Genomic DNA, 26497 nt, shown 5'->3' with positions numbered 1-26497 from the left:
TGTAGGTGTAATATTTTTATTATGAAGCCTCCAAACTGCCATAGACTGTATTGTTTACACTAAAATATTGTCACGAAAATAAAAAATAATATTGTAAAGTGATCATATTATGTTTATTTTGTCAACAGAACCTTAATATTTCAACTTCATTGGAACAGAAACAATAATGGACAAGAACACAATATTTGTAAAAGTAATACAACTTTTTAAATCTGCAGTTATACTTGTAATCCAGTTTGTTATTGCTGATTTGATCAATGATGATCAGCTATTTTTAATGAAGGTCAATCATGCAGAAACATTTTTAATATAAACAGAAATGAATCACAAACTTTACCAACCTCTCATCATCTTATAATGGCACACAAATCACAGTTTGCAGAAAAGGTAATAATGTTGATTAAATGTTAAGTGATTATTAAAGATAGAAAATGAAATTAAACACTATTTATTGTTAAATTAACTATATGCAGATCAGTTTAGTCTGTATTTTGATTGTCATTAATTGTGTTTAGTCACAGTGTTAAATGTAGTCATGTTATTTGCTGGATCCTGGATCATGTAACTCCAGAAGCCCAATGATCGCACGAATCTCTTCCACCACTTTTGCTTTATTGTTTGTGATGTTTTTTCCAGCGACCTCCATTAGATCAGTGATCATCTCAGCGCTGTAAGCACCTTGAAACGTGCTATATTTGTTCCTCCAGGCCTCAATATCATCTGAAGAAACACTTAAATCAGAACACAGTTGATATTTCTGTTTTATTCAAGATATTGTAAGATCATAACTTGCCTCCACAGTTGACCACATTAAAGAGAGGGATGTGAATCACGGTTGGAACGTTTTGGCCTTTGAACACATAGAAGTCCTTCGGTTTCTCTGAGTGTCCATTGGGAATGATGACCTCAGGGAAAGGGATGTTTCGTTCCCGGCACATCTTGGCAGTGTCCTTCACTGTCTGCAGAGGAAAAGCATTGCAAATCACTTTATTAAAAGTGGAAGTACTTCCAAGGGTTCATGTGCCAGCTGAGAAACCGACACTCAGATGAATGGGAATGCTAACTGATAGCTCTCCATTAGATTTTCTTAGAATATACCATGTAAAGATGGTTAAATTAAAACATGTTTAAATGTTGTTGTTTTTTTATTATTAAAATGATACACAGCATTTCAGTATCTGTCAGTGTGTTTTTTGTGTGTTTTTTAAATTATTTTTATTCTGTACATTTAAGTTTAGTGTGACCTCTGGTGGTCACTGTGTCATGAAGAAAAAAAGCAGCAAGATTCTTCAAAAATAAAATAATAATCTCATTTTGTGAAGAAAGTAAGTCATACGTGTTTGGAACAACATGAGTGTGAGTGAATGATGATGGAATTTACAATGAGGTTATATGAGAGTATGTGTGCATTATTATATTAGAGAGAATTATATATAATACCGTGAAAGGATCACCATCACTGAAATCCAGGGAAATGATGAGGTTAATGTTTCTCTCTTTTCTCAGCACTGAGAAGTAGGGTGAGTTGAGCAACAGTCCAGCGTCTATATAGTCCCTCATTTCACTTTCCAGTAGAGGGACGGGCACTGCTTTAGCTGACAGTATTTTAGGGAGAGATCACAGCGAGACATTAGTTTTTTATTATTCACATTGAATTACCAGTAATCAAGCAAGTCTGTTCTCACCTGTCATGTTGTTGAGAAAGTAATATTTCCTGCCCCAAATCCACTGAAAGATGCATCTACAAAAGCTGTAGAAAAAATCTGTACAACAAATACACTCATATTGACAAATATGACAAATACAAAAAACACACTCATATTGACGAATACACTCAATACACTGAAAGTTTCTTCAGTGGTTCGTTGGTTACATAAAGGGTTCTTAGGACAGTCTTTGCCCGTATAGGGTTCTTGACTTGACTATAAGGCTCTTTGGAAATTCAATTGGAAATGAATTGGAAATTCAAAAGGTTTGTCTATAAATCCAACTCCTCATGGACTGCAAACACAACACAAATGCAGAGTGTGACCTGTCGGCCTATAGTCCGATTCATGAGCAAAAGACTCAAATTAACCATCAGCTGGTCCTTATATTGTATTATTCAGACTCATGGTTTGAATCAGTCTGATGAGTCCTTTACTGACCAACATAGCAAAGCACCAAGAAAGAAAATATGCTTTAAAATGAGTGTTTGTGTTCTGTTAAGAGTGATAAAGGTTTATATTTACAAAGTATTTTTGCAGCATTGATCTTTGTACACAGCAAAAACTCCAGTGTTAAATTAAGGAGTGTATATGAGTCCACACTCAAGAGTGTAAAGTGTTAAAAAATGAGTGTTAAATTAACACTAAAGGGTGTTAAAGTTAATGAGCTAATTAAGTGATTAATTTAGTGATGATTGAGCATTATTGAAGACACCTGATGTTAACAAGCAGAATCACTAAAGGAGAAAAATCACAAATTGTAAGTCACCATTGTGGTGATCAGTGTTTGCTTTAGTTGGGGTCTTGACCCATATATGTTTACTTTAAATTTTGTTTGTCTGCTGTTATTGATTTATAACAGTCAGATGAACAAAGAAAAAATGTGATCTGATGGTGTTGGTTATGTTTTGACATAATCATGCTGTGATCTTAAAAAACGAAACTTATTGAGATAGTTTGGTTTAACTTGTTAATTACAGCAGCTCTGTGATTCTACAGCATATGATTATCAGTATTTTTCATATATTTAATATTTAATAAACTTTGTTCTGATCAAAAGGCTTGCAATGATTTTTTTCGAAACACATACATCAATAATCAGCCTGTGAATCTCAACAATGGTGACAATAATAAAGCATATTGCAGTGGCTGCCACCAATCACAAATCATTAATGGCTACCATCATGCATTGCGGTATGAATAAATTATGTTGTTGAGATGCATAGACTGAATCTTGATGTCTGTGTGTGCCTTAAAGAACGACTTTTTTTCTTTTCATAACAACATTTAAGAAATCCTTTGTATTATATCTAAAATTCTAGATATTTATGCAGAATCGCAGTTATCAGTTATGCTGTAACCGACAACATCAGAAATAAGGATCTTAATGAGTTCAGTGATCAAGTTCAAATGATGATTGTCATAATATAACCAACACCATCAAATTACTTTTTTCTTTGTTCATCTGAGAGTTATAACTCAGATACAACAGCCAAGCAAAATCTAAATTTAATAATTTAAGGATCAAGAGCCCAACTAAAGCAAACAATGATCGCCATAACGGTAGCTTAAAATCTGAGATTTTCTCCTTTAGTGATTCTGCTAGTTAACATCAGGTTTCTTCAATAATGATCAATTATCACTCAATTAATCACTTAATTATCTCATTAACTTTAACACTCTTAAGTGTTAATTTAACACATTTTAACACTTTACACTCTTGAGTGTGGAATCATATACACTCCCAGGAGTGTTAATTTAACACTGGAGTTTTTGCTGTTTAGCCAATCACAGGCATCTGTTGAGTGTGTGAACACAACAGCCAATCAGAAGTGTTTAAGTTAGTCAGAATCCACTCGCCGCCTAAAATGGTGGAGTGTTTGAGTTCGGCAGATTCATGAATCCTTTCATTACACGATATCAATAAGAGCTTCATTGCAGAGCGTAGACAGCTTCGTTAATAATAATGGGAGTTTTCCAGTGCAGCGTTGTGTACCTCACGTTCTAATTGACAGCTTCAGTGATTAAAATGCCAGCGATAATATATTATCTTATAATGTATATAGCTAATTTATATGGTTACACTTTATTTTAAGGTGTCATTGTTACAGTGTATATTTAAAGTACTGAGTAACAATAATCAACAGCATGTATATGGTTAGGGTATGATTAGGATTTGGTTGATGGTTAGTTGCATTCATGGGTTAGTATGCAAATGGGTTATATTACGTGCATGTAATTTACTGTTATTACCATGGTAACTACATGTTACATTTATAACAAGGACACTGTAAAATAAAGTGTTACCATATATATTACCATATATATGTAATGTGTTACTTTGTTACTATGATCTGTCCTGACAGTGATTATTTTGTATTTAATAAATAAATAGGATGTGTTATCATTTTAATCTGGTTTATTGTCAGTACTTGGCTTGCAGTTCACATGGGTAGCGTAACATTCTCAATCTAATAATATGACAAGGAAAATACAAATATTAACTAAAAGAGAGTTTAACTCTAAAATATGTTAAGCGGTTCTCGAGATAAATGATGCGTCTCTAGGATCCTAGTATAAGAAAGTTTGGGCATTAAGTATTAAATTACACTGGTTCAAACTGGAAGCTCAGATATGGCTATATTTAAAATATGAAAATGATTTGGTCTTTATGCATTAATTTGGCTTGAAAATCAAAAGTGAAGTACATTGTCAGTTCAACCTACCGAACGGCCAGACACTGAACCGAACACTCAAATTGTTGCATACATCCGTGCTGTAACGCTCCATATACAGTTTTGAAGCTTCTTTGTCAGTGAGATCCAGCTTCCCCTCTTGAAAAATCAGCTGAGTTATGCCTCCAGCGAGGTCTGTAAAAAGAGAAGAACATAACTGAGTTATAATTTTTTTGGCCAAAACATTGGATTTCTGTTTGACCAATCAAAATATTCACCGTCACCACAGACCTTGTGCTTTTAGGAAGTAGCGCAGGGGTGCTGGAGCAGACGCAGTGAAAGTGAACTGTTTTCCAGATTAATCAGCTTTATCTCATGTTTGTTGGCAGAACCCTGACCTTACTAATGTAATATAGTGTGTGTGCATATAAAAATCTAAATTATTTGCATTTGAACTATAATCAGAAAACTCCTTGAAAGAGATTCTGGAGTCTGAAGAGTGAATTTCCTCAACTTGATGTCTTTTTACACAGTTCTGACCAACTGTCTGCAGGGGTTCGAATCAACCCGAATTTTTCATTTATTAAAAATTAAAGTAAATTAACCTCAGTCAGAGGTTTGATATTTGTACAATGCCATATCCATTTTCGTTGTTGCATTAATTGTTTATTTAAATTTAGCTGGAAAATATTTTAAAACACAGATACGATGTGAGAGAAATAGTATTTAATATTTAAAAAAATAAAAGGTATTCTTAATTCACTGTCAATAAATAGTAGGTTCCTGTTGTGACAACTTACCCCATAATGTGATGATAACTATGGACAGTAGATGGCATATATTTAATTTGACTTGAACGCAAGGCTGTGAGGGACATACTGTCCAGTCAATGAATTGTACTGTTGTACACTTTGTGTCAGTCATTCAGCTGACAAAAGTACAAGAGGACAAAAACTAAAGAATACATGCACTGTGGATATTAGACTTGACCTGACAGTATAACCACTGAACAGTACATCTGAACAGGCACATCCTCATTTTATTTGGCATGAATATTAAATATTTTTTTAGGGAAATGTTCAATACATTTTTTGTTTGTTTGTTTGTTTGTTTGTTTGTTTGTGTCTCTTCAAAAGAAAAAATGTGATTTTTTTTTTTTTACTGCACTTTAATAAAAGGTTTACCGGTCAGTGTGGTTCTGATGGATTTATCATAAGCAGAAGGATCTTTGCCATCCAAAACACAGAGATTCATGTCCACAAGGTCCAAGATCACCTGGAAACACTTGTCTATAGATGGGTCTGGATCTTCTGAAGAAAACATTGAACAAAGATTAACACACTGATTTTTTTTTTTTTTTTTTTTTTTTTTTTTTTTCATCAAATATTGTACTACATAACTGATTAAAAACTAAAATCAATAATAAATTATTTACCTTTCCCCATTTCCTCAAGAATATCTTTTTTCTTTTCAAATAAATCTGAAAAACAAAAAGACTTTTTTTACTTTGAGGATATTTTGACTAACAGTTTGCTTTGTACATTGTTTAACAACAAAGTTAAAATTGGGTAAAGATTAAACTTGTTTAAACATTTACAATATGTTTTCCAGTCATGCATTATCCTTAAGGTCACGCTTGTCCTTTAAAAGAGCGCATGCAGTTTTCTAACTTATTAACTTTGGCTTCTCAGGTAATGTCAATGGTAAGACCCGTTTCAGATGTGGTCAAAATTTCAACAACAGTGATTGCATATAAATATATTTAAATTGTTTGATCAAAATTATTGCTAGGGACAACTCAGTAGTCGCTGGATATTGTGTTCCTAATACAGTAAATGATATGCCCTTGATGAATTGACTGGCAGTTTTAGGCAGAAGTGAATCTTTAGAACAAATGCAACTGTACCTTTTATCTTTTGCCAGATGAATTTCAGAATCTCCTCTCCATCAGCTAAAGCACTGCCACACAGAGCTGCAGAAAACACACAATATCAACAAACAGGAAGTTTAAGATAAATGAGACAAAAAAACCTAACATCTTTATATATATATATAACCATATATATATATTAGTTCAACATACAGTTTTCAGATATGGTAAGGTGGAGTAATCACATTTCAACACATTTATTGAGTTATTCTGCTTGACTTTTTATCTGTGACATTTAATAAAATTTTGAGGTTTAATGATCAATTGTTTCTGTTATTGGATATTACTGATCTGTAAAATGATTTTTTTCATAGGTTTTCATATCAGTTTTTAATCTGGGACACATAACACATTTATGTCTTGAGTGCAGGCTCTATTGTAAGAGCCATAAGTTAGGCCTATGTTTCTTTATAGATGTGGAATAAATTGTGTGAATTAAGTAATCGGTAAATCATTTTATATGTGTAATATAATATTTCGTATTGACGCTGATTTCATTTCCGGCAATGATTGTTAGTTTTGTGTGATGCAATATTGGAGGGATACCGTTTTTGACCGTGTAACATTTTTCCAGTAAATTTTGTTATTAAACTTTACTTAAAAGAAAAGTTACTGGACTACGGGATGTTATTCGATTTAAAATCACGCTCACCCAAGAAGAAGATCTAACAAAGGTAAACATTTAGAAGGATTGCTATCACAAGTATTATGAGTCGTCTTTCTGTCCATCCTCTGACATTACATTCACAGTGGATGTGTGTTCTTCTGTCAGGCACTATCAAACCCCATAACCATAATGGCATATTACTTAAAGGGGTGGTTGATTATGATTTCACTTTTTTAAAGGGGGGGTGAAATGCTCATTTTCACTCAGTCTCCTGTTAATCTTGAGTACCTATAGAGTAGTATTGCATCCTTCATATCTCCAAAAAGTCTTTAGTTTTATTATACTTATAAAAGAAAGATAGGCTGTAATAGGCTGTTGGGAATCTGTGCATGGTTGTCTTGCCCTGGCAACCAAAAACACACTTCTTTGGTGACATTGACTTCCCAAAAGCCGAGCAGAGTGCTTTGATGGCGTACTGCTTTCGCTCTCTTGCTCTGGTCTACGAGCGCACGTGCTCCTGCGCTCTTCCGGGAGAAGTGCCCTTAGGACCCATATAAGGAAATTACACCCCAGCTGACGTCACACAGGCCCATACTCGAAAAAAAACTTTCCGAAACTTGTGACAAACCGGAAGGACAATTTTTGGCACAGAAATACTCCTTCAAACGTACAATTTAATTTTTGAAACTTTGTCCATGTTTAGCATGGGAATCCAACTCTTTAACAGTGTAAAAAACTCAGTATGCATGAAATAGCATTTCACCACGATTTATAGATTATCATGACAGAATATGCTAATCAATGACTAGAAGATAACTACACATAAGCTACATAAATTCATCAACTAACCATTCAGAAATGTTGTCTACATGTTGTCACTTCTTGAGTCTCTCCATTTTTGTCTGACTAAGGCTACGTTTACACGTAGGTGGCTATTTTCATAAACGGACATTTCACCCCTCTTCGTTTTCAAAAATAACATCGTGCACACAAACCTGTGTATATGCTGTCAAGAGCATGCCAAACCTGTTGGTGGCAGTGTAACGAGAAGCTCAAGCCCACCTTAGCCAATCAGAATCCTGAAAATAGTCACATTCTGTGACGTCGCTACCTAAAACTCCGGTTTTCTCTGTTTACATGCAAACGTACAAACGAAGATTTTCAAAATCTCCACTCTGGCCGGAGTTTTTAGAAAGTATCGGTTTCATTGGCGAATCCTCCGTTTGCGTGTAAACGGAGGGCGCAAACGAAGGGAAATGTCTCCGTTTTTCAAAATAACCATGTACGTGTAAACGGGGCCTAAAGGTTTTAGAAATTTTCAGGACACAAGCAGTTGAAGCTCCGCCCCCTGTGCCGGGAGCAGCAGCTCATTTGCATTTAAAGGAACAGACACAAAACGGTGCATTTTTGATCACCCTCAAAAAGCGACAATTTAAACATGCTATATAGGGTATTTTGAGCTAAAACGTCACACACTCTGGGGACATCAGAGACTTATTTTACATCTTGTGAAAAGGGCATTATACCACCCCTTTAATAGTAATTAATATTACTTACAGTTTTTCTCAATTGCTTTGGCATATTTTTCGAAACAGTCTGAACATTCTCTAAAATGTAAGCTCAATTGTCACCACTGTTCACTGGAACATCAGAACTCTATTGTCTGCAAATTGTAGTAACTCACCCAAAACTCTTCCGGGGGCAGCGCTTGCAAGTTCACCACCTGGTCCCTAAAAGGAGTTTTGGAAACTTTGGGCTCATATCCAGGCCAGGGTCCTATGATCTTGTGAGATAAGGCTGGCCCAAACTCATAGTATACAATTCGCTCACCAAAAATGCCTGCAGGTCCCCCTCAGGTACCCTCTTGATGGAAGTGAGCGCGGTCAGAAGCACTATCTTTAGAGACAGGATCTTAAGCTCTACTTACTCCAGAGGCTCAAATGGAGCTCTCTGCCGACTAGAAAAGACCACAGAGAGGTCCCAGGAGGAGACGAGGCACGGCTTGAGAGGATTTAACCTACTGGCGCCTCTCAGAAACCTAATGACCAGCAACCTACAATCAACTGCATCTTGATGTGCTGCGATGGCGGCATACGCTTTCAAGGTGGAGGGGGACAGTCTCTGCTCTCACCTCTCTTGCAAGAAGGAAAGCACAGAGCTTATCTGGCATTTCTGTTGGTCTTCCTGAAGGGAAAACACCACTCAGTAAACAGACTCCAATTCAAAGCATAAGCTCACCTAGTAGAGGGAGGTCTGGCTTAAGTGATAGTGTCTAGCACCGCCGGTCACTCAAGTCCTCCATGTCTCAGTCAGGGAATTAAAAAGCAGGCAGTAGGAGGACTCTTGGAAGGCAAACAGGTCTACTTGTGCAGCCCCGAATAGACTCCAGATCCCCTGGACCACCTGGGGATGCATTTTCCATTCTTCCAGAAGCATGATCTGTCGTGAGGGCTCGTCGGCCACGTAATTGAGCTCACCTGGAATGTGAATGGCCTGAGTCGCTGCTGACTCCAGAGAAGGAGATGGTGAGCAAGTTGTGATATGTGACGTGAGTGTACCTTGCCTTGGCATTTCATGCACGCAACCGTCGCGGAGTTGTCCGTAAGGACCAACACATGCTTGCCCTGAAGCAATGGTTGAAACCGGAGTAGGGCACGAGCACCACTGCCAGCAACTCCAGGCAATTTGTATGCCACTGCATTCAAGGTCCCATCCAGGAGCCTAAAGCTGCATGTCCATTGCACACAGCGCCCCAGGCTGTTCTGGAGGTATAAGTTGCAACAACAACGTGACTGGACACTTGTTCAAAGGGCACTCCAGCCCATAGAAAGGAAAGGTCTGACCAAGGGCTGAATGAGGGCAAAGGGGCAGTGCCTTGGGCCCCCTGATAATATATTGGACACGATAAATTCCTCTTCAAATACTCAATGTGTTGTTGAAATTGAGGTCTAAATGATTTTTTTGATATTTCTAGTCATAATGTTACTGTTTCAGTTTTGACATGGAAATGAATAACTGCTACAGACCCGATCACCGGATCAATACATCACAGAAACTATCGATCTATTCGTTTGTTACCTTGTAGGTACAGCATGTCAATTTCAGGCTGCTTCTTGATCATAGAGCCTTTATCAAACTGACTGCCAAAGTTGGAGACTCCCACAAACGCTCCAGTGAGGGAAAAACCTGCTTCATGTGGAGTGATCTCGAACCAGGGGTCTGCAGACAGAAACACGTCCATATAACAGCCGGAATGAACACATTAACTCTCTGTCTCTTTCTTTCACACAAACACACCTCCTTCCTTTTTCTGTTTGAATTGCTTGTCGATCATTGTGTAGATGGGAAACGGGTCTTTACTCTGCTGGTTCCACTGCTCTGCGAGAGTGTGTTCATTGATCTATAGAGAACGCAGTTTTGCATGTTATATAGTGGAGACCAGGGACAGTTAGAAAAATTCATTCAATCACAAGCAAGTTCAAGTGATAAAAATTACTCTAATTATCTTTATTAAACAAAAGCGACCTAACTAGTGCACAATCTGAAATGTATTTACATTTACATTTTACATTTATTCATTTAGCTGACGCTTTTATCCAAAGCGACTTACAATTGCTATATATATGTCAGAGGTCGCACGCCTCTGGAGCAACTAGGGGTTAAGTGTCTTGCTCAGGGACACATTGGTGTCTCACAGTGGATTCGAACCCGGGTCTCTCACACCAAAGGCATGTGTCTTATCCACCACGCCACACCACACCACACCACACCACACCACACCACCCCTTCACTACTTATGTTATTTTACATATTTATATTCATTTGAAATCACAAAACTTTGTTTATTTCCAGGTTAAAATTAGATTATGAATCCAATATTTTCATTTTTTTGCAAGTATGTTTCCTTTACCAGAGGATGGCAGGTAGATTTGTAGTACTTTGTAATCTGATCAATGTTGCAATATTTATACTATTGATTAAATATTTATATTACAATCTATTAAAATTATTTAACACATATAACTTGTTAAACCTAAATGTGACCTTCTCATAAATCACGTAAGTCATGAAAGCTGTGTTATGAATAGTTACAGACCTCTTTCACAAATGTCGTGACGACCATCGCTGCCCAGAAGTCAGTCAAGCTGAAGATGTCTTTCTCATAGTAATATTTCTTCAGTTTGGCATATGAATCTCCCCAGCTGACGGCAGGACCGCTGAGTCTCTGGATGATCTTGTCTTTCACAGCCTCTAGTTTGGTGGACCAGTCTGGTTCCTGATATAAGGAGGCCATACACCTTCAGAGGAACAACATACTGCTGTCATTTATGACATTCAACTAATCTGTGTGTCTCTCTCTGTGTGTGTGTGTGTGTGTGTGTGTGTGTGTGTGTGTGTGTGTGTGTGTGTGTGTGTGTGTGTGTGTGTGTGTGTGTGTGTGTGTGTGTGTGTGTGCTTTCTCAGGGTTCGTACCAGGTAGATCCAGAGACTCCGCTCAGATAAAGGATGGAGTCCAGAAGTCCCACTTTATCGAGTTGAACCAGGGATCCCAGCAAACCCACCATGGCTCTTTCTCCTCCTCCAGAACCCACTAATGCAATGTTTCGCACTTCATCCTGAAACACACATGGTTTAATTTTGCAAACATTTGATATTCAGCAGCTACAAAAGCATTTTGTAGATTATTTCAAGAAGGTATAGTCAGACTCCGAGGTCGCATTAACCAATTTTTTTTAGCAGTGATGGAAAATTCTGAACGGCATCAGTCATTTTTACAGGTTACACTGAGGGATATCTATATTCGCCTATTGTAACATGTAACTGTAATTCCCATGAGTCCCATGTCCAGTTGCTGGCGAGTGTGTTCCAGTGTGGCAGCAGAGTGCAAGTTCAGTCTCCAGATTAAAATGAAAACTGACACGAGAAATCGCCCACTATACCTTCAAATAGGGAATTATTTAAGGGGACAGCCATTTTTAGTTCTGTCACGGAACACAAACGGGAAACGGTAAGATCCATTAGCAGTATATTTCTGTCAGGTCCATTAAGTCAAGAACACACAGACAATAAAAATAATTTAAGAATTTTTATTGAATAGATTTCAAACAAGTTGATGTTCCTGTATTGAAATTTGGCGGTATGGCTCTGTTCAGGGAGTCCTCTGACCTTTCATGAGCACCATGAAATAGCAAAGAGTCAGAGGACAGCAGCAGCATAGGGAACGCTCACAGTTTAGGACTGTGAGAGCTAAATATCCCCCTGTGAACAGAGCAGGCAACATGACATAAGCAAATGCCACGTTATGCATAAGGAGGAGCTGGGGAGGCGGCGGGCAGCAGAAGCGAGCAGCAAGCATGTATGAGCAAACTGAATGTGCTTTAAATAGGGCGCCTTGTTTGAGCTTTGGCCATTGAGCAGCTAGGGGAGTTAACCAGCTAATGCAGCTCAGCTGGAGCAAATCAGCTGACAGGACAGTGTTGTTAGCAAATAGCATTAGCAGCATCTTGACCCCCTGGCCTGTCAGAACTGACGCTGACGCTCAATTTATTGTTAGGGCAATCCAATTCGTAGTCATCCATGCAGGGGTCAAAATCCATAATAGCAGTCGCATATTAATAGCATAATCAACAAAACAAGAACAGGCTAGGAAACACATACCAGAAGTGTAGGGACGAATAACAACAACTCTGTGACAAACACTAAACAGGCAGGGTATATATATAACACAGAACTAACAATGATAATGGGGAACAGCTGAGTGCAATGATGATGGGGAAAAGCTGAGTGCAATGAAACAGTGATGGGTACAGACAAGGATTGTGGGGAATGCAGTTCATAATGTGGATGACACCATGAGGAAGACACAAACCAGACACTGTGACATAACCCCCCCCCCCCCCTCTACAGAGTGGCTACCAGAAGCTCCAAGACATAACAAAAAACAAAACCCAACAAGAGTCCAGGAGGGAGGTGGAACGGTGGAGGATCAGGGGGAGAGGGGGAGGGATGGAGGGCCAGGACCATGGAGGGGAACATAAACAGGGGTTGATGGCTTAGCCGGCGGCCAGGGCGAAGCAGACGACTAATCGGGAGGCCAGGGCAAAGCAGACGATCCATCGGGCGGCCAGGGCGGAGACCTTCCCTCAGGCAGCCAGGGCGGAGCAGACAGTCCATCGGGCGGCAAGGGCGGAGACTTTCCCTCAGGCAGCCAGGGCAGAGCAGACAGTCCATCGGGCGGCCAGGGCGGAGACAACCCTTCAGGCGGCCATGGGCAGAGCTGACAGTCCATCGGGCGGCCAGGCCAGAGACGACCCCTCGGGCGGCCAGGGTGGAGCAGACGATCTATCGGGCGGCCAGGTCAGAGACTTTCTCTCAGGCGGCCAGGGCGGAGCAGACAGTCCATCAGGTGGCCAGGGTGGAGACCTTCCCTCAGGCGGCCAGGGCGGAACAAACAGTCCACCGGGCGGCCAGGGCGGAGCAAACAGTCCATCGGGCGGCCAGGGCGGAGCAAACAGTCCATCGGGCGGCCAGGGCGGAGCAAACAGTCCATCGGGCGGCCAGGGCGGAGACAACCCTTCAGGCGGCCATGGCGAAGACGACCCTTCGGGCGGCCATGGAACAGGAACAGGCACCCGCTCAGGAACAGGCACCGGCTCAGGAACAGACACAGACACCGGCTCAGGAACAGGAACGGACACCTGCTCAGAAACAGACACTGGCTCAGAAACAAACATCGCCTCAGGAACAGACACCAACTCAGGAACAGGTTTAGGAACAGACACAGGCTCAACAGCGGCCATCTTGTCCGGAGACACAGGCTCAGCGGCGGCCATCTTGTCCGGAGACACAGGCTCAGCAGACGTGACCTGAACAGTCTCTGGATCGGCTGACGTGATCTGAACAGTCTCTGGATCGGCAGACGGGACCTAAACAGTCTCTGGATCGGCTGACGTGACCTGAACAGTCTCTGGATCGGCAGACGTGACCTGAACAGTCTCTGGATCGGCAGACGTGACTTGAACAGTCTCTGGATCGGCAGACGGGACCTGAACATTCTCTGGATCGGCAGACGGGACCTGAACAGTCTCTGGATCGGCAGACGTGACCTGAACAGTCTCTGGATCGGCAGACGCGACCTGAACAGTCTCTGGATCGGCAGACGGGACCTGAACAGTCTCTGGATCGGCAGACGGGACCTAAACAGTCTCTGGATCGGCAGACAGGACCTGAACATTCTCTGGATCGGCAGACGGGACCTGAACAGTCTCTGGATCGGCAGACGGGACCTGAACATTCTCTGGATCGGCAGACGGGACCTGAACAGTCTCTGGATCGGCAGACGCGACCTGAACAGTCTCTGGAACGGCAGACGCGACCTGAACAGTCTCTGGATCGGCAGACGATCTCCTCCAAGCATGCAGTACTGCTACTGCATAAAAGAGGAAGACAGCCCTCTTTGCCGTGACAGGACTGATGGTGGGTAGCTCCGGGCCGATCTCTGGGATGACAGCGGGCTGCACGGGGACAACCTCTGGGACGACAGCGGGCTGCACGGGGACGGCCTCCGGGACGGCAGCAAGCTGTTCGGGCACGGCCTTCAGGTCTTTGGGGAAGCCGGAGGTCTTCCTCCTCCTCTGCCGTTTCAGATGGCGATGTGCAGGCTCTGGGCTGGATGGGACCAGCGGTGAAGGGAACTCTGGGCTGTTGACCGCCATGGCCTCCTCAGTCTGGTGGGCCCATAATTCCAGGCATTGGAAAATGTTCATGCGGGGAGGGACCTCTTCCACTGGCGAGTTCCCCCTCTGCTGCCTCCTCTCTGTCCTCGTATTTGGGGAAGAGCCACGAAAATCCATACCGCTGGATCTATGTTTAGACGGAGTCGTTCTGTCACGGAACACATACGGGAAATTGTAAGATCCATTAGCAGTATATTAATTGTTAAGGAAATCCATAATAGTAGTCCAATAACAAACAAACAAGAAACAAAACAAGAAACAAAACAAGAACAGACTAGGAAACACAGACCAGAAGTGTAGTGATGAATAACAATGACTCCGTGACAAACACTAAACAGGCAGGGTATATATAACACAGAACTAACAATGATAATGGGGAACAGCTGAGTGCAATGAAACAGTGATGGGTACAGACAAGGATTGTGGGGAATGCAGTTCATAATGTGGATGACACTGTGAGGAAGAGGACCTCTAGTGGACACCGGAGGGGAAGCCGGAGGTCTTCCTCCTCCTCTGCCGTTTCAGATGGCGATGTGCAGGCTCTGGGCTGGATGGGACCAGCGGTGAAGGGAACTCTGGGCTGTTGACCGCCATGGCCTCCTCAGTCTGGTGGGCCCATAATTCCAGGCATTGGAAAATGTTCATGCGGGGAGGGACCTCTTCCACTGGCGAGTTCCCCCTCTGCTGCCTCCTCTCTGTCCTCGTATTTGGGGAAGAGCCACGAAAATCCATACCGCTGGATCTATGTTTAGACGGAGTCGTTCTGTCACGGAACACATACGGGAAATTGTAAGATCCATTAGCAGTATATTAATTGTTAAGGAAATCCATAATAGTAGTCCAATAACAAACAAACAAGAAACAAAACAAGAAACAAAACAAGAACAGACTAGGAAACACAGACCAGAAGTGTAGTGATGAATAACAATGACTCCGTGACAAACACTAAACAGGCAGGGTATATATAACACAGAACGTCTCGGTTACATATGGTAACCCTCGTTCCCTGAGGGAGGGAACGGAGACGTACGTCGTGGTGAACGACGAATAGGAATCTCGCTAGAGAGGCCAATCTACTTCGAGTGAAACTAAACGAGCCAATGCATATTGGCGTGCAATCATTTGCATCAGCTGTGCAGCCTCGCAGCGCGGGTATTTAACGAGCAGCTGGTGTGATTGCACTTCAGTTTTTTGCTGAGGAGCCGAGCCGGTGAGCTGGCTGCCCCGGCGGGTCGCAGCAGATGTGGCGACGGGACGTACGTCTCCGTTCCCTCCCTCAGGGAACGAGGGTTACCATATGTAACCGAGACGTTCCCTATCGTACGGTCACTACGACGTACGTCGTGGTGAACGACGAATAGGAATCCCTACCAAAGTGCCACAGCTGCTGCACCCCATCCAGCGCCCTGAGCAAGCCTCAACACCTTCTTGCCTGTAAGGACGATAGGAGAGGGCTTACACCAAGAGTATCCACACTGTTGTTCCGTGATAACCCATACAGTGAGATATTGGATAACACTGGGAAAGCGTGCCCGAACTGAGGGAGGGGAACGCTGCGGGAACCACATTCTTAAGAAGAGTTATGTGGGAAAAGACATATGGACTAACCCAAGGGTTGTACTGCATATGAATAATGGGTGACTTAGCCCAAGGGAAAGACACAGGCTTCCGTTTAGGAGCAGCCGTGGAAGATATACACATATGGGATCCCTGTAGGGTCACACATATGGGACCCAGCCTAGACCCGGTTCTCAAGGATTCAGCGGATAAAGGCCTGGCACCGGACGCTCCGCCACGTCCGGGCCGAGGGTGTTTGGAGGACTCGACAGGTTTTGACTCTGGAGCAATAAGGGTGCACAGTAGGGTGCAGCAAGCCGACAGAGCCGGTACTCACAGTGTTTTTACCCGTTTAGGGTGAAAACACGGGAGGACACGGGCTCTACACGTAGGCTATAGTATCTAGCGAACGTGTTAGGTGTCGCCCAGCCCGCAGCTCTACAGATATCTGTTAGCGAGGAGCCACTTGCCAGCGCCCAAGAGGATGCAACGCCTCTCGTGGAGTGTGCATGCAACCTGAGCGGGCAGGGCACGCCTTGAGCTTCATAAGCCAAGGCGATGGCATCCACTATCCAGTGGGCCATCCTCTGCTTGGAGACAGCCTTTCCCTTCTGCTGGCCTCCGTAACAGACAAAGAGCTGGTCTGAGGTCCTGACGCTTTGGGTTCTGTCCACGTACATACGCAGAGCGCGAACGGGACAGAGCAAAGCCAGGGCTGGGTCTGCCTCCTCCAGGGGCAGCGCTTGCAGGTTCACTACCTGATCTCTAAAGGGAGTGGTAGGAACCTTGGGCACATAGCCAGGCCGGGGTCTCAACACAACATGGTTGTCACCCGGCCCGAACTCTAGGCACGACTCGTCGACCGAAAATGCTTGCAGGTCCCCTACCCTCTTGATCGAGGCCAGTGCAATCAGCAGCAAAGTCTTCAAGGAGAGAAGCTTTAAGTCTGCTGACTGCAAAGGCTCAAAGGGAGCATCCTGAAGTGCTCGGAGCACCAGGGAAAGGTCCCAAGAGGGTATGGAGGGGGGACGAGGAGGATTTAATCGTCTCGCCCCCCTAAGGAACCTGACGACCAGGTCGTGCTTTCCAACTGTTTTGCCATCTATGTGGTCATGATATGCTGAAATAGCAGCAGCATGTACTTTAAGGGTGGAGGGAGACAGCCTTCGCTCCAACCCTTGCTGCAAGAAGGAAAGCACTGACCCTATCGAACATCTTCGGGGGTCCTCTCTGCGGGAGGAACACCACTCGACGAACAGGTTCCACTTCAAGGCGTACGCACGTCTCGTAGACGGCGCTAGCGCAGAAGTGATGGTGTTAAGTACCTCTGGGGGTAAGTCACCTAGAACCTCCGCGTCCCGTCCAGGGACCAGACATGGAGTTTCCAGAGGTCCGGACGCGGGTGCCAAAGGGTGCCCCGTCTCTGAGTCAGAAGATCCTTCCTCAGAGGAATGGGCCAGGGAGGGACTGTCACGAGGAGCATAAGTTCTGGGAACCAAGTCCGGGTGGGCCAATAGGGAGCCACCAGAAGGACCTGCTCCTCGTCCTCCCTGACTTTGCACAGGGTCTGTGCAAGTAGGCTCACTGGGGAAAACGCATATTTGCGGAGGCCCCGGGGCCAGCTGTGTGCCAGTGCATCCGTGCCGAGTGTTCTCTCGGTCAGGGAGTAAAACAACCGGCAGTGGGAGGTCTCTGAGGAGGCAAACAGGTCTACCTGAGCCTCTCCGAACTCTCTCCAGATCAGCTGAACCACCTGGGGGTGGAGTCGCCATTCTCCCGGGAGCACAGCTCGTGATAGCTCGTCGGCCACACGGTTGAGCACACCGGGGACATACATGGCTCGAAGCGACCTCAGATGCTTCTGACTCCAAAGGAGGAGATGGCGGGCGAGTTGCGACATGCGACGGGAGCGTAGACCACCTTGACGGTTGATGTACGCAACGGTCGCAGTGTTGTCCGTACGGACCAGCACGTCTCTGCCCTGTAGCGGCCTTTTCAGGCGGCTCAGAGCGAGACGTACTGCTAGCAACTCGAGGCAGTTGATGTGCCAATGCAGTTGGGGGCCCGTCCACACCCCTGACACTGCATGCCCGTTGTACGTGGCACCCCAGCCCGTGGCAGAGGCATCTGTGCAAACCACAGCATGCCTGGACACCTGTTCCAAGGGGACTCCTGCCCGAAGGAACGAGGGGTCTGACCACGGACTGAAGGTCTGGCGGCACTCCGGAGTGATTGCCACCCGGTGAGTGCCGTGATGCCACGCCCATCTCGGGACTCGGCCGTGAAGCCAGTGCTGAAGCGGTCTCATATGGAGCAGGCCGAGCGGAGTTACCGCTGCTGCCGCTGCCATATGCCCCAGGAGCCTCTGAAAGAATTTCAGTGGGACCGCTGTCCTGCCTTAGAACGTGTTCAAGCAGTTCAACACCGACCGAGTGCGCTGCTCTGTGAGGCGCGCTGTCTGAACGACCGAATCCAACTCCATACCGAGAAAAGAGAACCTCTGCACGGGGGCGAGTTTGCTCTTTTCCCAGTCGACCTGAAGGCCCAGCTGGCTGAGGTGCCTGAGCACGAGGTCCCTGTGTTCGCATAACTGATCTCGAGAGTGTGCTAGTATGAGCCAGTCATCAAGATAGTTGAGGATGCGAACGCCCTGTTCTCTCATGGGAACAAGGGCCCCCTCCGTGACTTTCGTGAAGACACGGGGAGACAGGGCCAGCCCGAAGGGCAGGACCTTGTACTGATATGCTCGACCCTCGAACGCAAAGCGCAGAAACGGCCTGTGTCGAGGAAGAATCGAGACATGAAAGTACGTGTCCATCAGGTCGATCGCTGCAAACCAATCTCGGGGACGGATGCATTCGAAAATGCGTTTCTGCGTGAGCATTTTGAACGGTAGCTTGTGAAGGCTCCAATTCAAACTCACTGATCCAAGATCGGTCGTAACCCACCACCTATCTTGGGTACAATGAAGTAGGGACTGTAGTGCCCTGACCTCATATCGGCTGGAGGGACCGGCTCTATCGCGTCCTTCGCCAGTAGGACTGCGATCTCCACGCGCAAGACATGGGCATCGGCTGCTCTCACTGTAGTGGAGTGGATGGCCCGAAACTTGGGGGACGCCGGGCGAACTGAATCGCATAGCCGAGCCTGATGGTCCGAATAAGCCAGCAAGACGGACTGGGGAGCGCTAGCCAGGCTCGCAGAGACCGTACAAGCGGGACCAAAGGGACCGTAGGCTTACCCGGAGTGGGGCAGCGAGGTGGAAGACAGGGCTCGGCTCGGAAGGCTCTCTCTGGGAGGCGGCCCGTAGCGGAGTCTGAGTGTGCTGTGCAACACTTACCTGATTCCACGAGGCAGGAGGTGCAGGAGGCAGCTTGGTTGCATTCTCGAACCGCACACTGTTGCCTGCTGGCGATAGAAGAGGCGGATGAGAGTGGTGAGGATTCTGTCCTCCCACTGCTCTCCTGGCCCTCTTCAGACCCAGGGACAGAAGAACTGCTTCTTTTTTTTTTTTTTTTTTTTGAGAATTTGGGTACCACTGTGACTCCAGTGGTGGAACACTCAAAAAATTCGTTCACCGGCCCTCCACCGGAAAAGAGCAGCTCCACCCATCTCCGGGTCACCCATCTCAGGGGTGATTGTTTCACCGACCACTTAAACAGTGGCTGAGACGGGCGGTGTCATCCTCCTGCAGCGGACACAGTAGAGCAGGCTGTGTCGGAGTGTTATTATTTTTATTTTTATTTATTTATTTTTTGCAGGGGATGACACCCTTGGCGACAAGTAGACTGAGGGGCAGCCCACGAGGCACTCTGGTGGTACGTCGGGGAAGCACTTCAGTCTGCTGCTGACTGCGGAGAACTGCTGGGCCAATTCTCAACAGTGTCGCCGAAAAGGCCACCTTGTGAGATGGGAGCATCGAGAAAGCGTACTTTGACGACGTCTCGCACCTCTGCAAGGACAGCCAGGGGCGCTTCTGGACCACCAAGGTGGACATAGTCTGGCCGAGGGCCTGCGCTGTGACTTGAACACGGTCAGTCGACAAGTGCAGCTCAACTCCGGCTCAGAACTACCCTCGTGCAATAAGAGTGCCTTGGCCTCGCATGCAGGGCAGAGGTGGCTCGCCAGAGGCACAGCCACCCCACCAACGAGGGTAGCGAGAGAGGTGAAAACTTAACAGAATTTGGCACTTTTGGCGTTCCATATTTTGGCACCAATATAGCTCCATACTCCTAAGTTTTCAATGCACATCCGAGAAAGACCCGGGAAAGCATGGCTGTCAGTTCTGAATCTGATTCAGCATAAGCACACACACTATTACAGTGGGAACTCAGCATACCCTCATTTCCAGAACAAACAGGCCCTCTCTCCGATGCAGCAATCGACATCTGCCCTCAGCTGGAGCCCTGAATGAAACGCTAGGTTCCTCCAATTTTGAAGGACCAGCAATCTCATCCAGAAGCTGCACAGCTTGTGATGCGCTAGAGAGGGAGGGGCCCTAGGGGGTTGGTTCCCCGAAGGAGAAGCCCTCAGCTCTCAGATCACCCAAGCCATTTTACTGAAGTAGACCTCTCCTGGTGGCCACCAGGGAGGGCGCTACAACAGAGAATAGACAAGGAGACCGCGCACCTAGAGCGCCGAGCGAGCGCTGGGTTGCCGTGACAACCCGCGCTGCAGCCCGGCAGCTCGACGGCACACGACACGCTGAGGAGCGAGAGATCCGTCGGGTTTTCCCCGCGAACGCTCTCGCTCATGGTCCCCCAGAGTGTCGAGCAGACCTGCAGCTGTGCTTTTACACACAGCAGCGGCTGGCCAACAACAGAGGGGACTCAACTTTCCGGAGAAAGAAGAGTTGACCGGCGTGCCGACGTGGTCATGTTCCCGTGCGAGAACATGAACCACCCACGAACACAGTCTCACATGTTTCCCAGGCATGCGAGACAGTGATCGTGGCCGTCAGTGAGGACAGGAAACGACCGCAACCAGAAACACACGGGTGGAATGTCATCTTTAGAAAGACGCCACTCACACCCATGTAAGCTCTTTCAGGGAAATACTCTCCTAGGTACTGAAGCACGCAGGGGAACGGTCGCAGCGGACACAGACAGGAATATGCAACCTGACGTGCGCTGTCTCTCTTCACGGCGGTCTTACCAGCCATAAGAACGGCTATTCAGCGCTCTTGGCGCACCGTTACCAGCTGTGAAAACAGCTTTTTTGTTTTGCTCAGTCAGAAACACAAAAACAAAAAGAGAGAGAAAAAGAAAGTCGACCCCGCTGCTGCGCTGTATCGCCCGCACCAGACACGAGAGATCATCTTGAAGAGCTTGCTCGTTGTTTGATCACTCAGTAGATTAAACAGCATCGAAACGCTCGGCTCCGAAGCAAAAAGCTGAAGTGCAATCACACCAGCTGCTCGTTAAATACCCGCGCTGCGAGGCTGCACAGCTGATGCAAATGATTGCACGCCAATATGCATTGGCTCGTTTAGTTTCACTCGAAGTAGATTGGCCTCTCTAGCGAGATTCCTATTCGTCGTTCACCACGACGTACGTCGTAGTGACCGTACGATAGGGAACTAACAATGATAATGGGGAACAGCTGAGTGCAATGAAACAGTGATGGGTACAGACAAGGATTGTGGGGAATGCAGTTCATAATGTGGATGACACTGTGAGGAAGAGGACCTCTAGTGGACACCCAGGGAACACAAACCAGACACTGTGACAAGTGGTGTCCGAAACCACAGTGGACGTTATTGAGTGCACTCATTCAATCCCACAATGCACTGCAATAACAAGTGTACAACTGATGTAGGCCTACACTCAACGGCTGTCCGAATTCGCTCACTCGTTTTGATTCACTCCTTTAAAGGGTTACTTCAGGATTTAGCATTAAGCTTTGTATTAGTAGAAAACCTGTAGTATTTTCGAATTACCGTGCTTTCCACCCTCATATCCCCCTGAGACAAGAGATTTATGTATTTTTTGTCTGGAAAAAATCCTCCGATGACGCAAAAATCGTCATTTTGCGTCATCGGAGGATTTTCTGGCCAGAGGCTAAAGACTACAGCCAGTAGATGGCGTTGTTCCGCATGTTTTCAACCCGCCCATAGAGGGTGGGATCTCGCTCACAGAATGTACACAGTGTCAGCCGTCTTTCTTTGGAAGCTAAGCTAGCAGGCTCTTGTTCTGTGGAGAAAGCTGAATAGTAGGAGAAAGCTGAGTAAGTAGGGAAAACCATCCTCCTTTTCCCGGACTTGTCCGGCGGGCGAGATCGTTCAAAATGTCCGGGATTCAGCATTTGCGTTCTGCGGTCGCCATTCATTGTTTAACGTTACATGCAGCTCACCTTTTGTTTCAATCTAACTGAATTCATTCCGATTGGTGAATCTGAATGCAGTGTTTACATGAACGCTAAACAAGTGATCGGTTGATGTGCGTTTTACCCTTGCTAAGAAAATTCCCGCTCCTCCGTGAGAGATGCGAGACCCGGCGCGTCTCAGTAACACCGGCCTCGCGTCGTTCTCCCGCGGCCGTCAGCCTCGTTCTGCTCGCCACAGTAAACATAATGAATGGCAACTGTAGAACGCAAAAGCCGAATCCCGGACATTTTGGGCGATCTCTAGAGATCCCTGGCAAACTCATCACGTAGGCTAAGCCTTGTTGTTTTCAACTAGTGCGCACTCTTACCGGTAGGCGTGGCCTCCTAAGGCAGCGAAGCAAGTGCATTCTGGGAGTTGTTGTCTTTCATCCACATGAGCCAAAAATACATTTTCTGGCTTTTCTCAGTCTAGAAAGCTCCAAATTCAAAAATTTCTTCACATTTCTTCTACTTAAATGACCTATTTTAAATACACATTCATCTTCCCAGAGGTGAAGTATCCCTTTAAGTGAACTGACTAACGTTGGGAATAGTGATTGAGGGTTTAGGGGGCGATTTCGGATTCAACCAAAAAGTCTGTCCAAGCCAATGTGTTTGATTACACAGTTTGTTCATTCAAGCATGCATTAAATATTAAAGAACAGAAAACAAAGATTATGTAATATTGTGCATTATATATTTTGCAAAACGCTCCTCTCTAGAGTTCTTTTTTCTTGCAGATTATCAAGTTTAAGTTTACGAAGGGCTTTTCTGAGGTATGATGTTAGGCTACTTGACATTGTTTTCAACACTGATTAAGTGATTACACGAGACATGATACATATTTTGGTAATTTGTAGGCTACTGTATCTTTAAACATAATTTCTGATGTTCTTTCATGTTTATTTATTTCTGTAATGTAGTAAAGAGGAAGGGATAATCAGATTCACTCACAATCCACGACAACAAGTGCCTCGTTCAACATTATTTTCATAATATAAATAAATGCATAGCCTAGCCTATATGCTTGTCTTGTAAGTTTGTGAATAAAAATGTGACGAAAAAAGAAGCTATTAAATGTCTTATTATCATTAAAATATGAATTGACCATCCTGTCCATCAAAATAACTGAGAGTGCAAAAGTCTAACGTGACCTCAGAGTCAGACAGATATATAAAGTATAAGATGTTTTACCACACTGCAGCGTATGCCGAGTTTCTGCAGGCCTTGTTGAACAGTGTTTCTCCTTCTGACTCTAAACATCTCCTCATTCTTATTCAGAGAGTGTTCGATTCTCACCTCACTGTTGCAGCGATCACACAGACAGACCATGAACATCATCATCACACACTGCTATTTAATATATTTGTATGTGTAGGCCAAACACATATATTTTTGATTTTAATAAAATTTGTTATAATGTTCATTTTGAACAGTAATTCTCAGAATGATCCATTTTGTTATACACTTTAAATATGTAAGTAATGTAACAGTATATGTAATAAAGTGCACTGCTTCATCATTGCAGGAATCAGAGCTGGATTACATACCTTTCCTGGAGTTTGGATGAACTCATCTATAAAACAGTAGAGTTGATATTACTTTTGAAAATCTTTTTAAAACCACCAGGGGTCCTGAATCCCACAAAAATGTATGTGTACAGTGTATCTAAAAAAATAGTAGTTTTTTTTTTTTTTAAACAGTAAATTGGTACATATATTATTTGTTATATGTCAAGTAAAAGTGAATACAAATCTTTATCAGATTTTTCACACCACAACATCGTTATCATAGCCAAAAGAATACACGGTAAATATATGTCATGATATCTTTACAAACCTTTAAAAAATGTTATCAGTCAAACTCATCTTTACTTTGTTTATTTTGTGTTTTGCTTTCTTACACGCAGACACAGAACGCATGTCCTAATTTGAAGTCGGCTGTAGTCTGTGCTGTGTTCGAGTGCAGCCTTTTGTTCCAGATGCAGCCGACGCGAGGCGACAACTCCGTTGTTTTTTGTCGCTAAATTCTTTGACCTTCATATTCTGAGGGCTTCTGCTTACCTGAATATAGTATGCATCACCAATAAGGTCTATCTTATACTATAGTAGTATTTCTTTATAATGGAACCCTAACCCTTTCTTAGGGAAACGCATAGCGTTAAACTTTTCGTTCATCTGCTGTAGCCTGTAGTATAGCCTACTGTACATAGCGAGGCTAGTAGGCTACGGTGAATGCGCTGTGTGCGCGCCTTTTGTTTGTTCTTTATTTTGAGTTTTCCAATAAAACGTACGAGTCCCAGTCACGCCGACCATGTCTTCTTCCTTCCAACAATTGAACCTCTTCACAATCACTGTATTAGTCCATTAAGCTACTTTAAGCGTTTTATATGTATGGACGGCAGGGGAATCCTGGAGTATGGGGAACCCTAGTACTGCAACACAGCACTGTGATATAAAGTTAAGGAAACTCAACATTTGAGTTATATAACTATATATACAGTGCTAAGTTTAGACACCCATGCTAAAGTTGACTAAAAAGAGGAATAAAAAATCTTCTTTTGGAAATTGAACTTAATGCCTTAATTAAAAAACTTTGGGAAAATCCAACCTTTAAGGACACAAATTTTCTTTGTGAATGAATAATGTATCGTAAATAAATAAAGTTTCTTCCTTAAAATATAGGGTGCATAAGTCTGGACACCCCTATGTTAAATTCCCATATGTATTCCCAAATCCCATATATCCCATGTAATGTCTGTAAATCAGCATCAGGGGAATAACGTTATAATTTTGTTTGCGGTAGAAAGCTGCTTAGATGTACACAGGGAAAGCAACTGTGAAGACTTATAACACAGCTTTCCACTGAATTTGTGGAAGCGAATTTGTATAGCGAAATAAAATTGACAGAAAAGTGTCTGTTGAATATTATAGGATTTAGGCTATTTTTAAACAGACTGACTATTTTGTAAGTGAAATCTTAAAGGTGTATGTTACGGTGGCCGAGATAGCTTGACGCGCAGCAACTGAAGAAAACACATGCAAATAGAAAAAACACCCACAAATTAAGAAAACATCTTCATCAGTTTCACAACACATGTGTGCTCCAAATACTCACAACACAACCAAATACAACTAAATCGTTACCTCTGATTCTTTGGCTCAAGATGATTCGATTGCACCCTATAATGTAATTTTCAAAAAATGAAAATATTTCCACCACCTATCTATCTATCTATCTATCTATCTATCTATCTATCTATCTATCTATCTATCTATCTATCTATCTATCTATCTATCTATCTATCTATCTATCTATCTATCTATCTGACTCCTAGGACTCACTCTGCATGTCCCTGCTCAGGAAGGGTTTAAGATACTATCTATAAAAATAAACTTATTTTCAGACAGACAGAGCTGTTCAGTTGTGATTTCACTTATACCAGTTGTGGTCTTAAATAGAGTCAGATAAACACATTTTAAAAAATATTTGTTTGGTTTATGTTCTGATTATAAGTTCAAAATTGCAGCAGTACGTTTCAGATGTACAATTATTTATAGAATATTTAAGCAACATTGCACAGATGTTGATGTATGGAAATGTGTTTTATCCTGTAAATAAAATCCCCCACAATATTTTTCACCCTCAAACTGATTGTGTATTTATGCACTTGTGTTAGTGCAGATCACTGTTATGTTATTTAGTCTATAATTACTGAAAAAGGCTGCATTGATTCATGAAATCTACTGCTGTCACATTATAATTATAACTTTTAACAATATAGATTGTTTCACCATAAAGCTTTAAAAGATATACTCACTATTCTTGTATTGTCTTGTAAATCTTGTAACATCGTGATTTCTTCAGCAACACAGCAGCCGTCTTCTTTCTGACAAGACTCTGAAACTAAACTGCATCATTAT

At 43.8% G+C, this 26497-nt stretch overlaps 1 protein-coding gene across 1 annotated transcript; it reads right to left on the bottom strand.

The window, feature by feature from the left end:
- LOC307158854 (cytosolic phospholipase A2 gamma-like) lies at positions 1-26497 on the bottom strand. Its single transcript, XM_079871816.1, has 15 exons — positions 26395-26497; positions 24125-24150; positions 23769-23877; positions 11392-11534; positions 11015-11216; positions 10216-10318; positions 9997-10137; positions 6288-6353; positions 5817-5861; positions 5566-5691; positions 4433-4576; positions 1686-1763; positions 1441-1595; positions 794-959; positions 1-720 (listed from the first exon to the last, which is right to left on the bottom strand). The coding sequence occupies exons 1-15, from the start codon at positions 26425-26427 to the stop codon at positions 539-541; spliced, it is 1719 nt and encodes a 572-aa protein (XP_079727942.1). The 5' UTR covers positions 26428-26497; the 3' UTR covers positions 1-538.

The sequence above is a fragment of the Squalius cephalus genome (assembly GCF_949319135.1).
Source record: "Squalius cephalus genome assembly, chromosome: 5".
Classification (NCBI taxonomy): domain Eukaryota; kingdom Metazoa; phylum Chordata; class Actinopteri; order Cypriniformes; family Leuciscidae; genus Squalius; species Squalius cephalus.
This window is presented reverse-complemented; position numbering and strand designations above follow the sequence as displayed.

Bases quoted from the DNA above. Each gene is read 5' to 3' on its own strand.
- LOC307158854 (XM_079871816.1), bottom strand. From the start codon at position 26,427: ATGTTACAAGATTTACAAGACAATACAAGAATA. The intron at 960-1,440 runs GTATTATATATA...TTTCCTCTGCAG, and splicing joins GTGATGGTGATCCTTTCACG to ACAGTGAAGGACACTGCCAA. The intron at 721-793 runs GCAAGTTATGAT...GTGTTTCTTCAG, and splicing joins TAATGTGGTCAACTGTGGAG to ATGATATTGAGGCCTGGAGG.